The following is a 14,389-nucleotide window of genomic DNA, read 5'->3' on the forward strand; positions in this document are numbered from 1 at the left end:
CCCCTGGCCTTGACCCTCAGCCCAGCGTGAGACCCATCTGGAAGGAGGAGGGTGGGGTGTGCTGACCCCACCCAGTCGGGGGTTGGCCATGTTTTCAGGGTGCCGGCTACAACGGGTGGACGAGCGGGAGGCAGAACGCGCAGAACCTGGATCTGAACCGAAATTTCCCGGACCTGACGTCCGAGTACTACCGGCTGGCGGAGACCCGCGGCGCACGCAGCGACCACATCCCCATCCCCCAGCACTACTGGTGGGGTAAGGTAGGAGCCGCCGCTGCCCATGCTGGTCTCCACCAAGGCATCCAGGGGTCCCTAGTTATTCCAGGCTCTCTGGAGTTGTCCTTCCCTGGGGACAGGAGAGCCTGGTGCTCCCTCCCTGCCTCAGTTACCTGTCTGTGAAATGGGAACACCTCCTTGCTGGGGTGTTGGTGAGATTCAGAGATTCACGTTGGAAACGCCTAGATCCCCACAGGGGGCCAGTGATGGGGGCCGAGTCCAGCTGGTGCGTTGATGTAGAGACCGTTAATAGTCTGCACCACTGGAGCCCAGAGGGCTGCTGAAGCCCAGGGCATGGCTGCGGGCCAGTGGGAAAGCCCAGCCCTGAGGGCAGCCTCGTCTGTCCTCGGCAGGTGGCCCCGGAGACGAAGGCAATCATGAAGTGGATGCAGACCATACCCTTTGTGCTCTCAGCCAGCCTTCATGGGGGCGACCTGGTGGTGTCCTACCCCTTCGACTTCTCCCAGCACCCCCAGGAGGAGAAGATGTTTTCTCCCACGCCCGATGAGAAGGTGAGAGGGCTGTCGGGTGTGTGCAGGGGAGGGAGAGGTGTGCGCGGTCCCCTTGGAGCTGGTGCCCCTCCAGTCCTGAGCTCAGTGAAGGCAAAGCTCCTAGGAACCTCTACTCAGAGCGGGTCAGCACCACTTGCTCCAGGCCCAGCTCTGCAGGGAAGCCCCTTCCTCCTGGAAGTCTGTGGCCTCAGGGGCCGTCGCTCCCCTGATCTCCCCGAGGCTGGCTGCACTGTCTTTCACATGTCCCCGTCTGGGAGCTCCTGGGGTGGGGACCCTGGCTCAGCGCTGCTGTTCCTTTGAGCTCCGCCCCGCACCTGGCGGGGTCCCCAGTGCTTCCCACCGCAGAGGGGTGCGTTTCCGGGAGGCGCCGGCAGAGGGCAGTGCTGCAGCGCGCATGCTGCCCGCCCGTCCTGCTTCCCGGGGGTCGTGCTTGCTTCTCACGTGCTGAGCTCCTCCGGATGGGGAAGGAGTTCTGGTCCCACCGTCCACTGGGCCATTAGGTGAGGCCCTCCCTTTTCCGGGCCTCAGTTTCTCCTACTGTTCGTAGAGCAGCCGGCGATGAGACCCGTGATGATGCTGGGACCCTCCCAACCCACCCTAACCTTAGGACGACCTGCTGGGGGAGGGCGCGGAGTTGGTCCGTTCCCACACTGTGGATGAGAAAGCGGAGGCTGAGGGAGGGGTTGTGATCTGAGGTGGGCCCCAGCCTCCAGCTTCCAGCCCCCAGCGCCCATCCCCCAGCTGCAGATCCTGGAGCTTAGCTGCCTGAACTGCCCCTAGTGGTCCCCACTCCACCGGAGGCTGGGCCTGCCCTCCACCTGGCCCCTTGATAGCCCAGAGTCGCTCCCCAGGCTTCGCGTGGAGAGCCAGGCCTGCCCTCCACCTCCCTCCCTGCACTTTCCCTTGGTGTTTGGGGGAAGGAGCAGGGAGAGAGGGACTGGCCCTGGGTGGGCAAGTGCCAGGTGCCGGGCCCCTCATAGCAGCAGTCACACATCGTTTGTTCTCCTTTCTGAGGCCACCCGGCCGAGCACATAGCTGGGCCCCTGGTTGGCACTCAGGTATCAGCCCTGCCTCACCTGGCCCCTCCCTGTCCTGGGGCCATCACTGGGAATGCAAACGGGACTGGTCCCTGCGCTGGGGGTCCTCAGTCTAGGGTGGGAAATGGAGCCAGAAACTGGCAAGGAGAAGATTGCCAGGGCTGCAGGAGGGCTGTGAGGGCACGTGTGTGTGTGGATGCCTGTGTGTGCATGTGCATGCATGTGCACACGTGCATATGTTGGGGTGGGGAACCCCAAGCCTGGTCTGGGACTTCAGGAGGGCTTCCCTGAGGTGGCGGTTTCCCAAAAGGTCTCCACAGGTGAGGTAGAGATTTCCAGCTGCAGGGCAGGGAGGGGCACTGGAGGCACAGGCCACCTGGTGCAGAGACCAAGGGGAGCCCCAGGGAGCCGGGTGCAGGGGCCCATGCCGAGTGGTGTGGCCCAGCAGGAATGGGGAGAGCAAGCTGAGCACTCTGCAGACCAGGGGCAGTGACAGCAACACCTGGGCCACCGGCGCATTTGTCCTGCATTTGTTCATTCTTCCACCCATTCACTCTTTAAGTTGTTCATCATTCACTAACTCACTCCTTCACTCACCCATTCACTCACTCACCCATTCACTCCCTCCCTCCCTCACTCATCCATTCACTCACTCACCCACCCATTCTCTCCTTCACTCACTCACCCATTCACTCACACACTCACTCTCTCCCTCACTCATTCACTCTCTCATTCACTCCCTCACTCATACACTCACCCATTCACTCACGTACTCCCTCCCTCCCCCATTCACTCACTCACTCATACACTCACCCATTCACTCACACACTCACTCCCTCCCTCATTCACTCACCCATTCACTCCTTCACTCATACACTCACCCATTCACTCCCTCACTCATACACTCACCCATTCACTCACGTACTCACTCCCTCCCTCACTCCCTCACCCACTCACTCACTCACACACTCACCCATTCACTCCCTCACTCATACACTCACCCATTCACTCACACACTCACTCCCTCCCTCACTCATTCACTCACCCATTCACTCACGTACTCCCTCCCTCACCCATTCACTCACACACTCACTCCCTCCCTCACTCATTCACTCACCCATTCACTCACCACTCATACATTCACCCATTCACTCACTCACTCCCTTCTTCACTCCCTCACTCATTCACCCATTCACTCACTCACCCATTCACTCACTCATTCCCTCACTCATTCCCTCACCCACTCACTCACCCACTCACTCACTTCTCATTAACTCACCCATTCACTCATGCATTCACTCACTCCCTCATTCACTTACTTATTCACTCGCTCACTCACTCATTCACTCACCCACTCACTCCCTCACTCATCTACTTGCTCATTCACTCAATCATTCATTGTCACTCACTTATTCACTCATTTACTCATCACTCACTCATTCTCTTATTCATTCACACACTAATTTTCTCATTCATTCAGTCATTCATCCACTCATGCACTCATTTACTCACTTCTTCACTCATTTACTCATCACTCATTCACTCACTCATTCTCTCACTCATTCATTCACTCACAAACTCATTCACTCACTCTTATTCTTTCACTCATTTGTTTATTCCCGCACTCCTTCCCTCACTCATTCATTCATTGACTCTTGCAGGTAGTGCACACCAAGGGTGCAAGGGGTGAGGTGTCTGGTTCTCTGCTCAGACCTCTGCAAGTGCCCGCAGAGGTGACTGGGCGGCCTCCACTTCTGGCCTGGCCTTGCACCCCTGTGCTCTTGGGGGCCATGGCTGGGCTGGGCAGGTGTCCCCCTCTGCACAGGCCCAGTGTGTCTCAGCCTCAGAGCTGGCAGGGCAGGGCAGGCATCCCCTCTGCACTGGCCCAGTGTCTCTCAGCCTCAGAACCAGATGTGAGAAGACGTCCCCAGGGGGGATGTTCACCCCAGTGAGACCCATCAGAGCCAGAGAAAATAACACTGTTTCCAAGCCATCAATCATCGGGCAGTGATCATGCAGCCCTGTGGCCGGCAGTGATCTCTGGAAACCAGGGTCCCAGGAGAGGCCTGGGTTTGGCAGGGGAGCATGAGAGGGGCTGGCTGGGGTGTGCCAAAGTGCCCTTTCACCAAACTTCCATGGTGCCCTATGGACGAGAGCCAGTGCCTGGGGGCAGTGTTCAAGGCCCTGCAGGCTGGCCATGGCTGCCTTTTGCTGCTCCACACGTGCCCCTTTGCCCGAATCCTGCTCATGCTGTGTCCTGCCTGCCAAGCCCTTTCTGGCTTTGCCAACGCTTGCTGTGGGAATGAGCATAGCCAGTTTCCCAAGGGCTTCCTGGGGCAGGAGCTGGGTGGGCTGGGTTTCCCACGGTCCTCAGCCTGTGTTTCTGGGTCCCCATTCAGTCCCAGCTTCCCTGCTCCCGCCTGGTTTCATTTATCTGTGTCTCTTCCTTGCCCATGTGCGCCCAGCCTCTGGACCGACAGCTCCTCTGATGTCCTTGTCCTGCACCTGCCCTCCCAGGTCAGGCCTGTGTTAGCCAGATCTGGGCCCCTGCACCCCAGGGTTTTGGGGACTGGTGGTTGGCAGCCACCTTCCACGCCTTAGCCTTAGAGACTGACCAGTGATGGGAGGGAGGCCGCAGGGCAAGGGCAGGGAGGAGGGACTGTAGGGCAGGGAGGCGGGACTGTAGGGCAGGGAGGCCTTGTGGGTAGAAAGGGTGACATGGTGGGTTGGGTCAGGAGCAGACTTTGGAGAGTCTTGTCCCACCCTCCTACCCCCCGAGGCTACACCCTGTCAAGCTGATGGATAAGGGCAGGTCAGAGGTGGGACACAGGTAGAATGTAGCAGATGTGGCCTGGGCAGATGGACCGTTTGTTGGATGTGATTCATTCTTGATGGGAAAGTCCGCTGAGGCTTCCTGCTATGAGGCAGGGCAGGCCACTCCTGAGCTGATGCTGCCCCACCCACAGGTGCAGGGGCTGCTGGCAGGATAGTGGTCCATGGTCTGCCACCCTGGAACCACAGGGCCTGAGTGGGGTTGTGTTTGTGCCCTTGGTTTGTGTCTGTGGGACTGAGTCCAGATGGCACAGCCTCACTTCTGAGAAGCTGGATCCATTCCTCACCAACCCCAAACCTCACGTCTGGGAGTCTGAGTCTCATGACCCCCACCAGGGAGAGATCTTCACTCTGGCCTGGAGCACTCACTCATTCACTCACTCAGTCACTCACTCACTCATTCACTTATTCACTCAGTCACTCTTTCACTCATTCACTCATTCCCTCACTCTTTCACTTGCTCACGCATTCACTCACTCACTCATTCACTCATTCATTCACTCACTCACTCACTGGGCCCTGCCTGTCCACCCTCTAGTGTCCTCCACTCCTCCTTTCTGACAGAGGGAGCCCCCTCCTCAGCACAGACTTGTCCTGCTTGGTGGGGCCCTGATGAGCTCATGCAGGGTGAGCCCTTCGCCTGCCTGACCCACCAGGAGCCTCTGCCCAAGGTCAGTCTGGGACTTACAGACGGCCCAGAACCCCCACAAAGGAGGATCTGTGGACTCTGCCTGGGGGATGGGCACAATGCGGGGAAGCTCTGGGCTGGGAAGGGAAGCCTGTGGGGAGGGACCCAGGATCCCAGCCACACATCCAAACATGTCAAGGGTGGCAGATCCTGTGAGCTGTGTTCTGTCCCTCTACCAACTGCAGTGGAAGCTGCAGGGTGGGGTAGTCAGGGAGGGGCTTCCTGCAGGCTGAGTCCCAGCCTCTGATGGTGCTGGTCAGCCTGGAGGTGGAGTGGGGTGGGGAATGAAGCAATGATTATTCATAGAAGTAGTCGGCTTTGGAGATGAAGTCGGGGAAAATGCAGCCCACCCTTGCCTTCACTGCTCCAACAGCCTGGGCTTTATAAACTGTCAAGCCAACCTGCACACACCCTGTGGACACCATGTCTGTGTGTAACCTCAGGAGAGAAAGCCCACACTACCCGGCCAGGTGTGCAGAGTCTCGGTGATTACCCCAGTTACCCACGGGACCTGGCCCTGAACTCCAGCAGTGCCAGACCGCCTGTGACCCACCTCTGGGCCTTCACATACACTGTGTCCTCTGCAGGACACCGTTCCCCTCTCCTACCTGCAGACACCATTCCCCTCTCCTATCTGCAATGCAGGTGTTTGCACGCGCGGCTCCTCCCCTCATTGACCCCAGCTCACAGGACGTCCTGCAGGGGACCCTTTCCTTATCTGAGCCAGGTTTCTTTTCCAGATGTTCAAGCTGCTGTCCAGAGCCTACGCTGACGTCCACCCCATGATGATGGACAGGTCGGAGAATAGGTGTGGAGGCAATTTCCTGAAGAGGGGGAGCATCATCAACGGGGCGGACTGGTACAGCTTCACGGGAGGTGCGGCTTCCGCAGGGCGGGACTGGGGTGGGGGTGGGGGGTGCAGGGGCTGGGTGGGGCAGGGGCAAGGCATAACTCCACAGTCTGCTGCTGGGATCCAGCTGGAGAGACCGGAAGACAGGGCGATGCCTCACCTGGTGTAGAGGAGGCTGGCTTGAGTTTTGGTTTCTGTCTTGATGAAAAGCTGTCGTGTGACTGTTGTGCAGGACCCAGGCCCGTGGCTTCTGTAGTTTATTTCATGAACACTCAAATGTCACAGTTTCACCCATGACCAATCCCTTTGTGACATTAGGGAAGTGGAGTTGCCAGATGAAATGCTGGACTTCCAGTTAAATTGGAATTCCAGAGAGACCGTGAGGAATTGTTTTTAGGACAATGTAAGGATGTTCCAATGCGTGGGATATGCTTACGAGAACCCGCATGGGGTGGACTGATACTACAATTGTATCCGTGGTTTCTCTGGAGCCCGACTTGAAGCGTGTACATCTTTATCTGCTAAATTTGCCCTTGGGGAGGCTGCACAGGAGCAATATAATGGGCACATGCCACTGTGTGTCCTGAGGGGCACCCGCTATACCAGGCACACATGCTCTGGGCCCTGCCTGCACCTCTCCATGCCGGCACATCACAGATGAGAGCGCTGGGCTCAGCTGAGAGAAGGACGTGCTGGAGGCCCAGGGCCACAGGTGGCAGAGCCAGGACCCACGTGGCATCCCCTTCTGCCCCCTCCTCCCATGCAGGCGGGCAGAGAAGGTGGCACTTCCTGCACACTCTGAAGCCATCTTCACAGCCTGCTCTGAAAACTTTTCTCTCCTGCTCAATGGTTGGCACCTGTGATCTTTCCCTGGTGCGGCGCAGCCTCTCTCCCTTCCAGAACCCAGGCAGAGGGCCCTCAGCCCCCGTCATAGCCCTGTGACTTGGGTCTGCAACAGACACCCAGGAGCAGAGCTGGGAGAGGCCCCTCTCTGTTCCTTTTTTTTTTTTTTTTTTGAGACGGAGTCTCGCTCTGTCACCAGGCTGGAGCACAGTGGTGCGATCGCAGCTCACTGCAATCTCTGCCTCCCAGATTCAAGCGATTCTCCTGCCTCAGCCTCCCGAGTAGCTGGGATTACAGGCGCCCACCACCACACCCAGCTAATTTTTGTATTTTTAGTAGAGATAGGGTTTCACCATGTTGGCCAGGATGGTCTCGATCTCCTGACCTCGTGATCCGCCTGCCTCGGACTCCCAGAGTGCTGGGATTATAGGCGTGAGCCACTGCGCCTGGCCTCTGTCCCTCTTGCCCCTGACATGGCCCTGGGAAAGCATGAAGCCGGGGATCAGAGCTAGCTGGACCAGAGAGACGGTGACTGTGGCTACACTGGGGTCTGGGCAGGGACTGTCAACAGCAGCTGCAGGCTCTGCGGCTCAGGAGCCTTGAACTTCGGAAGGGCGTGGGCTCCCTGCGGCCCCCGACACAGCCAGCCCTGTGGGTGCCATCGTCCTAGGCCTGCCTTGGAGATGGTCATGGCTTCTGCTGGACAAGAAGCTCCAAGAGCAGATGGCACAGAGGGCAGAAGCGGGTATGGCTGGGGTCGACCCAGCTTGCTCTGAGGCCTTCTCGGCTGGCCAGGTGGCTGGTTGTCCACCCTAGCCTGGGCCCGTGGTCTCCCTGGGAGATGGAGCTAATAGGACCACCCTCCTAGACTCTGGTCAGGACAGCGTCTGGGTAAATGGACATTGTCACCATGGGGTCTCCAGGCCAGCAGCTGGGATGCCAGGGGCCTGTGCGGCTGCCCCGTGCTGCGGGCTTTTCTCTTAGAAACCGATTCATCCCTGACCTCACCAGAGACAGCATGGGGGTGGGGAAGCCTGTGGACTTTGCCGCCAAGCGGCCTGAGCTCAAGATGCAGCTCTGCCTCTTCCCATTGCGGGACCCTTAAATGTCTCATGCCGCCATCTGCGGATCTGCAAAGTGGGGATCATATGGTCCACCTTGCAGTTGTTCAGCCCCTCAGCTGCAGGAGGGGCGTCTGTGGCGAGTACCTGCTGCACTCACCTGCCTGCTGGGCGCTTGGCTGACACCCCGACGTCCCGGCTGTCTCTGTGCCGCTGACACCCCTGACGTCCCGGCTGTCTCTGTGCGGCTGACACCCCTGGCGTCCCGGCTGTCTCTGTGCGGCTGACACCCCTGGCGTCCCGGCTGTCTCTGTGGGGCTGACACCCCTGACGTCCCGGCTGTCTCTGTGCGGCTGACACCCCTGACGTCCCGGCTGTCTCTGTGCGGCTGACACCCCTGGCGTCCCGGCTGTCTCTGTGCTGCTGACACCCCTGACGTCCCGGCTGTCTGTGTGTGGCTGACACCCCTGACGTCCCGGCTGTCTCTGTGTGGCTGACACCCCTGACGTCCCGGCTGTCTCTGTGCCACAGGCATGTCCGACTTCAACTACCTGCACACCAACTGCTTTGAGATCACGGTAGAGCTGGGCTGTGTGAAGTTCCCCCCCGAGGAGGCCCTGTACACGCTCTGGCAGCACAACAAGGAGTCACTCCTGAATTTCGTGGAGACGGTGAGTTCTGACGGTCTCAGGGCTCTGGTCCAGCTGTGGCCTGGGTGGGGTGGGTCACATTCAGGCCCCCAGGGCAGCCCCCGTAGCCTCACTGCCCCATACACACATGCTCCTTTCGCCACCACTTGTTTTGGGGTTAATTGTCCACCATGCACAACTTGAGATACAGCAGCCGGCTCTCCTTTGCATGCCCTGTGGGTGCTGGGGCGGCAGTGCCATGTGTTGGAGTCCCTGTGAGCAAGGATGTTACGGCCTAAAGCAGCACAATTAAACAAGGGAGCACGGGCCTGGGCAGCCCAGCGAGGCGTCTGACCCAGCCTCAGAGGCTGGGGGGGCTTCCTGGAGGAGGCAGCCGCAGGGCTTCACCTTGAAGAAGGGTAGGAGAAATCAAACCACAGGACAGGGAGAGCTCCCAGCAGAGGGGAGCATGGTAGAACCCCAAGGGGACATCAAAACCCTCGAGAGCCCATGGGGCTGTGGTGAGGACTCGAGCCGTGGGATGGGGCAGGCACTGTGCTCCAGCAGGCGCGGAAGTGAGGGCTGTGGGCAGTGGGGTAGCTGTGTGGTTCAGGCAGGGTTTTGGGGCTCAGAGTGAAGGGTATAGGCAGGAAGTGGCTGGCAGAGGCTGGGGGCGGGGCAGGGCGTCCTGACTGAGGGGTGACTACTATCGTGAGGCTGAGGTCACCCAGAAGCAGGCAGGTGGGAGGTGAGTGGGGATGGCTGAGAATGTGTCTAAAATGACCCCCTCGCTGCCCCAGAGAGCCAAGGTCTCCCCAGCACTCAGTGTCAGAGTGGGGACTCTGTGCCCATGTCTGCTCCCCTTCCAGCACAGCTCACACTGAGGGTGCTGGGGACACCAAGAAGGGTCTAGGATGTCACAGGGAAGGCAGCCTGCGTTCGAAGAAGCTTCTGCTATTTTTTTCCCAAGCGTTTTCAAGAATCACATAAATTGCATATGAGCACAGATGCCCAGTGAGAAGCAGGCCTCAGAAAGAGGGTTGAGCTGCAGCAGCAAGGAAAGGTGAGGGCACAGCACCGTACAGTTGGCGCCCACCCACACAGGGCAGCCGGTTCTGACACCAGGCCGGGCGGCAGACGGGGCCGTCCCATTTTATAGATGGAGTTGAGGTTCTGGCCTGGGGTCTCTGGGCCACACACAGGCTCGTGCTCCAGGCTCCCAATGTCTGCGAGCCAGCCAGAGGAGGAGACAGAGGGTCAGAGAGTGACATGGCCTGTCTGGTGTCGCCCAGATCTGCTTCTTCCCAAGCCCTCTGTCCAGGAGCCCCCTCCTTTCTAGAAAAATCAGGAACCTTCCTCCAAGTAAGAATCGAGCGAACTCCCTGGGGCAGCAGCCGCTGAGATAGGAAAGAAACAAAGCCCTACACAAAGTAAAATGGAACATTCTGCCATTTGAGTTTCTTTCTGATGGCTGTGCCGCAGCCCTGCACCACCTGTGGCGAGTCCCATTCTTCTATGAGCTCTCGCGCCAGGCCTGTGCACATTGCATTTTGCGGCTGTCTGATGAACATGAGGTTGAAGGAGCCTCGAATGTGGCTGGCATTGCTCCTAGATATTACACATGAAGTCTTGGGATATGAAGATTTACAGCAAGCATGGACCTTGGAAGGCTGGGCAGCTCGCTGGCTGGCTCTTAAGACGGACGTCTTACAGGAGAGCTGGGTGCGGGCTCCTGATAAGGATCAAGCCTGTCGTGGCCAATTGAGGCTTTTTTCAAAGTGATCCTGGCCAGGCCTCGGGTGGGAGTCTACATCACCCGGGGCGAGGGGAGGGGCGGCGTGGCAGCTCTCCTTCCCCACCAGAGAACCGCATGTGCCCTGTGTTTCATGAAGGTGACCCGTGGGCCCAAGAGCAGGGACAGAAAAAAAAATCCGTCCACTGCAGGCTGATGCTGAGGGCCTCCTGTAAGAGACCCTCCTGGAAGAGACCCTGCTCTCGGGTGGGGCTGGGGGAGGCAGAAGTGAGACCAGGGCTGGCAGAGAGGAAGACTGGGGCTGTGGGACCCTGGGGTAGGCCCCCAGTGTGGCTGGTCATCAGGGAGGGCTTCCTGGAGGAGGAGGAGTGTGAGCTGTGTTTTGAAGGGAGGGAAGGAATCGGCCCGGTGAGGGGCTGGTGAGGGTATTCTTAGCAGAGAAGGCTCAGATGCTGTCTGGGGGTGAGGAGAAGCCACAGGGTGGGGTTGCTGAGGGGTGCGGTGGCTTCTCGAGCTGTCCAGTTTCTCTTCATCACCTCTCATGCAGGAAAACCTTACTTTTTATGCTCTCCCTCCCGCTAAATGCGAGTCCATGAGACATTGTTTCAGGAGTGCGGTTCCATTAAGCAGCGAAGTGTGGACAAGAGCATCCAGGGTGGGGGTCACGAGCCCCAGAGGGCAGGGGGCAGTGGCTGTCAGTCCCTCTCCATCGCGTCAGGAGGGCTGGGACCCCTTGATGTGCTCATCATGGATTCCATGTGCTCTGGGTTCCCGAGATCCCTGTGGCACAGAGATAAGTGCTAGCATGTGCTTTGTGGAGCTAGACTGGGTGCCCACTCACCTCTTTCAGCCACCTGCACCACTGACAGCTGGGCGTGAGCCTGGAACAGCAGTTAGGGGCCGCAGGGTCTGAGCTCACGGGCCGCGTGTGTCAGGCCAGTCGGTTTCTGCATCGGTCACGGTGGGGGGTCAGCCGCGGTGGGATTAGAGTTCATATGCTTGCTAAAATCATCGGTCCTGCAGAAGCCAGAGCTGCTTTGGCCTCATGAACATTTTACAGCTGAGGAAACTGAGGCACCCAGAAGCAAAGGTTTGTCTGAAGTGAACAGTCACTACGGCAGAGCTGATTTTCTGGCCCAGAGAAAAACCAGCCCCTCTCGGGCTCATGTCCCGGGGCCAGGGAAGGAGGATGCTCCTGTTGCCAGGGCTGCTTCCTGACCCTGTAGGCCCAGGCTCTTTGCTTCTGTGGACTCCTCCCTCCATATAAAGTATTTAAAATTATAAAACAGTCGACATAAAGATGAATATATAGGAAAACAGTCTCTCCAACCTAAAATGTTTTGCTTTTATCCTGATTTTAAGAGGAGCAAGATCATTTTCATAGTTTCTGGAAGCACAGCAGGGCCTGGCTGGGAGCCCTTTCCCTTGAGAATCTGTTGCTGCTGAGCCCCGTGCAGGGCCCGGGCAGGGGGCAGCCTCGCTGGACGGACTCCTCTCCCCACAGGCATCCTGGTCCTGCTCAGCGTGACCTTCAGCATCCTTGGACCCCACGTTGTTTTCTGCTGACTAGAGCAGGGGCCGTGTGGGTGGTTTGTCATCAACTGTTTTACAAGAAATGTGGACAGGATCAGGCAGCTCTGGGAGGGCTTTCCAGGGTGAAAACGTTGGAGCTGTGGGCGTGCAGGGAGCTTGTGTGTTCAGGACCAGTTCGTGCCAAGGCCAGGCGAGCGGTAAGAAGGCAGGGCGTGTTATACACGTGTACGATGAAGAAACCGCGCTGCTCTAGCGAGGGTCCGAGCACTGTCCTCGTCCTCTCCGCTGCCCACGCCACCTTCAGGAGCCTCAGCTCAGAGGAACCCAGCGAGTCCCGCTGTGGCTGGGAAGGCAGGGAAGGAATGCCGATCAGGCGGAAGCGTGGCAGGAAAGGGGTCTCCGCTCAATGCCCATCGAGATGGAGTCAGCCAGGCCTCGGGTGAGATGCAGGGTCATTCAAAAGCCCAGAACGTGCTTGGGTCAATTGCCGGGGAGGAAACTGAGGCCCAGAGAGGGGAGTGACTGACTCGTTAAAGATGGCAGAGCGAGGGCTGGCAGAGTGGGGCTCTGTGGGGTGGTTCCCCCTAGAGACCGAGCTCTGAGGAGCATGTGGGGAACGAGCTGACGGCCTCCACCCTCATCAGGAGAGCTCACGCCATCTCCCTGGCCTCCCCTTGGTCTCTTCAGGTCCACCGGGGCATCAAAGGTGTGGTGACGGATAAATTCGGCAAGCCAGTCAAAAACGCCCGGATATCAGTCAAAGGCATTCGCCACGACATCACCACAGGTGAGCACGTCCCTGGCTGTTCCCTGGGGACCACGTCTGCCAAGGAAATGCCACACAGTGGCAGCCGGCGCCCTCAGGCACTCACAGTGTGCCCAGCCCTCAGCAGGATGGCTCCATTCCTCCCCAGGCTGGCTGGGTCGGGGAGGGTGGGCAGGAACCAGGGTCTGCATCTCCTTACACCATTTGGTGAGGGAAGAGCTTGCCCAGCCGTAGCTACTGAATGATGGTGGATGCGTGCTCTGTATTCCTAGGAAAATGCCTCCTTCTCCAAGATTGCCGGGGGGAGCCACCTCCACCCCTAAGCCTGTTTGTTTCTATCCCAAAGTTCATACCCCATTGATAGCTGGGGTGTCCAGCCCTGTGTGGGCTCTGGCTGTCCTTACAGGGATTTCACAGCCGATGAAAAATGACGGTATGCTGTGATATGTGTTACCTGGCAGAGATGTGGTCCAGAGAAGAGGGGGACTTTTGCTAACTGTGGGTTGGGTATGGGGGGGTGGGAGTGGTCATCGAAGGTTTCAGAGAAGAGGGGGTGCCTAAGCAGGGTTTTGAGGTATAAATAAGAGTTTGACAGAGAAAAGGGGTGGGAAGGACGTTCCAGGCCCACGCAGAGGCAAGTGCACATTTGGCGCCTGCCTCCCATGCTAACCTCTCCCCACTCATATCCATCATCCCGTGGCTGCGTCTGCAGTCCTCGTGAGAATCATTTTTAATCTATTTGTCCACAGCCCCAGATGGCGACTACTGGAGACTGCTGCCCCCAGGTATCCACATTGTCATTGCCCAAGCCCCTGGCTACGCCAAGGTCATCAAGAAAGTCATCATCCCCACCCGGATGAAGAGGGCTGGCCGTGTGGACTTCATTCTGCAGCCTCTGGGGCTGGAATCCAAGAACTTTTTTCATGGGCTACGGAGGACTGGGCCCCACGACCCGCTGGGAGGTGCCAGCTCTTTGGGGGAGGCCACGGAGCCCGACCCGCTCCGGGCGCGCAGGCAGCCCTCAGCCGACGGGAGTAAGCCCTGGTGGTGGTCCTACTTCACATCGCTGAGCACGCACAGGCCACGCTGGCTGCTCAAGTACTAGCCCCGGCCCCAGCACCCGCCCGGATGTGGAGACCCAGGCCCATCTCCGCGTCCCGGGCTCCTGGCTCTTGATTTTGTCTGCCACAGACATCCCACAAAGCCGCTGCCATTTTATTAAAGTGTTTTGATCCACTTTCCACTGGAATGAGAGGATCTGTGTAAGGCGCTTTCCAGGGAAGGCTGGGGACTGACCCTTGTTGCCTGAGGGCAGCTGTGGCCTGGGCCCCACGGGGCAATCCCGGGCAGCTATCCTGCTGCCCACAGGTCCGGATTGCAGGCCTGAGACTCCAGCCTATCTGTACTGGGCCGGGTGGACTAGCTGGCTTTTCCCAGACCACCAGGCCTTGAACTGACTTCACATGGGAAACTGAGGTGGGCCAAGGGTATGAGCCTCTGTAGGAGCTGAGCTCCAGATCCTGCAGCTGAAGCTCATGTGTCCTGGAGTGCAGAGGAGAAGGAGGGGTGCTGAATGGGAGGATGGGGGTGGGCAGCAGGTGACCCCAAGG

The 14,389-nt window shown here is 58.6% G+C and overlaps 1 protein-coding gene across 5 annotated transcripts in view; it reads left to right on the top strand.

Moving 5' to 3' along the window:
• The window catches only part of CPZ (carboxypeptidase Z), a 28,175-nt gene extending 14,155 nt beyond the window's left edge, over positions 1–14,020 (top strand). For all 5 annotated transcript variants that reach the window (XM_016951008.4, XM_016951006.4, XM_016951007.3 and 2 more), the window contains 6 exon segments: positions 99–260; positions 629–787; positions 6,085–6,220; positions 8,630–8,769; positions 12,701–12,800; positions 13,529–14,020. In XM_016951008.4, the coding sequence (XP_016806497.3) occupies positions 99–260; positions 629–787; positions 6,085–6,220; positions 8,630–8,769; positions 12,701–12,800; positions 13,529–13,884 (1,053 nt within the window). In that variant the 3' untranslated portion in view covers positions 13,885–14,020.
• The last annotated feature ends 369 nt before the right edge of the window (positions 14,021–14,389 follow it).

The sequence above is a fragment of the Pan troglodytes genome, chromosome 3 (genome assembly GCF_028858775.2).
Source record: "Pan troglodytes isolate AG18354 chromosome 3, NHGRI_mPanTro3-v2.0_pri, whole genome shotgun sequence".
NCBI classification, from domain to species: Eukaryota; Metazoa; Chordata; class Mammalia; order Primates; family Hominidae; genus Pan; species Pan troglodytes.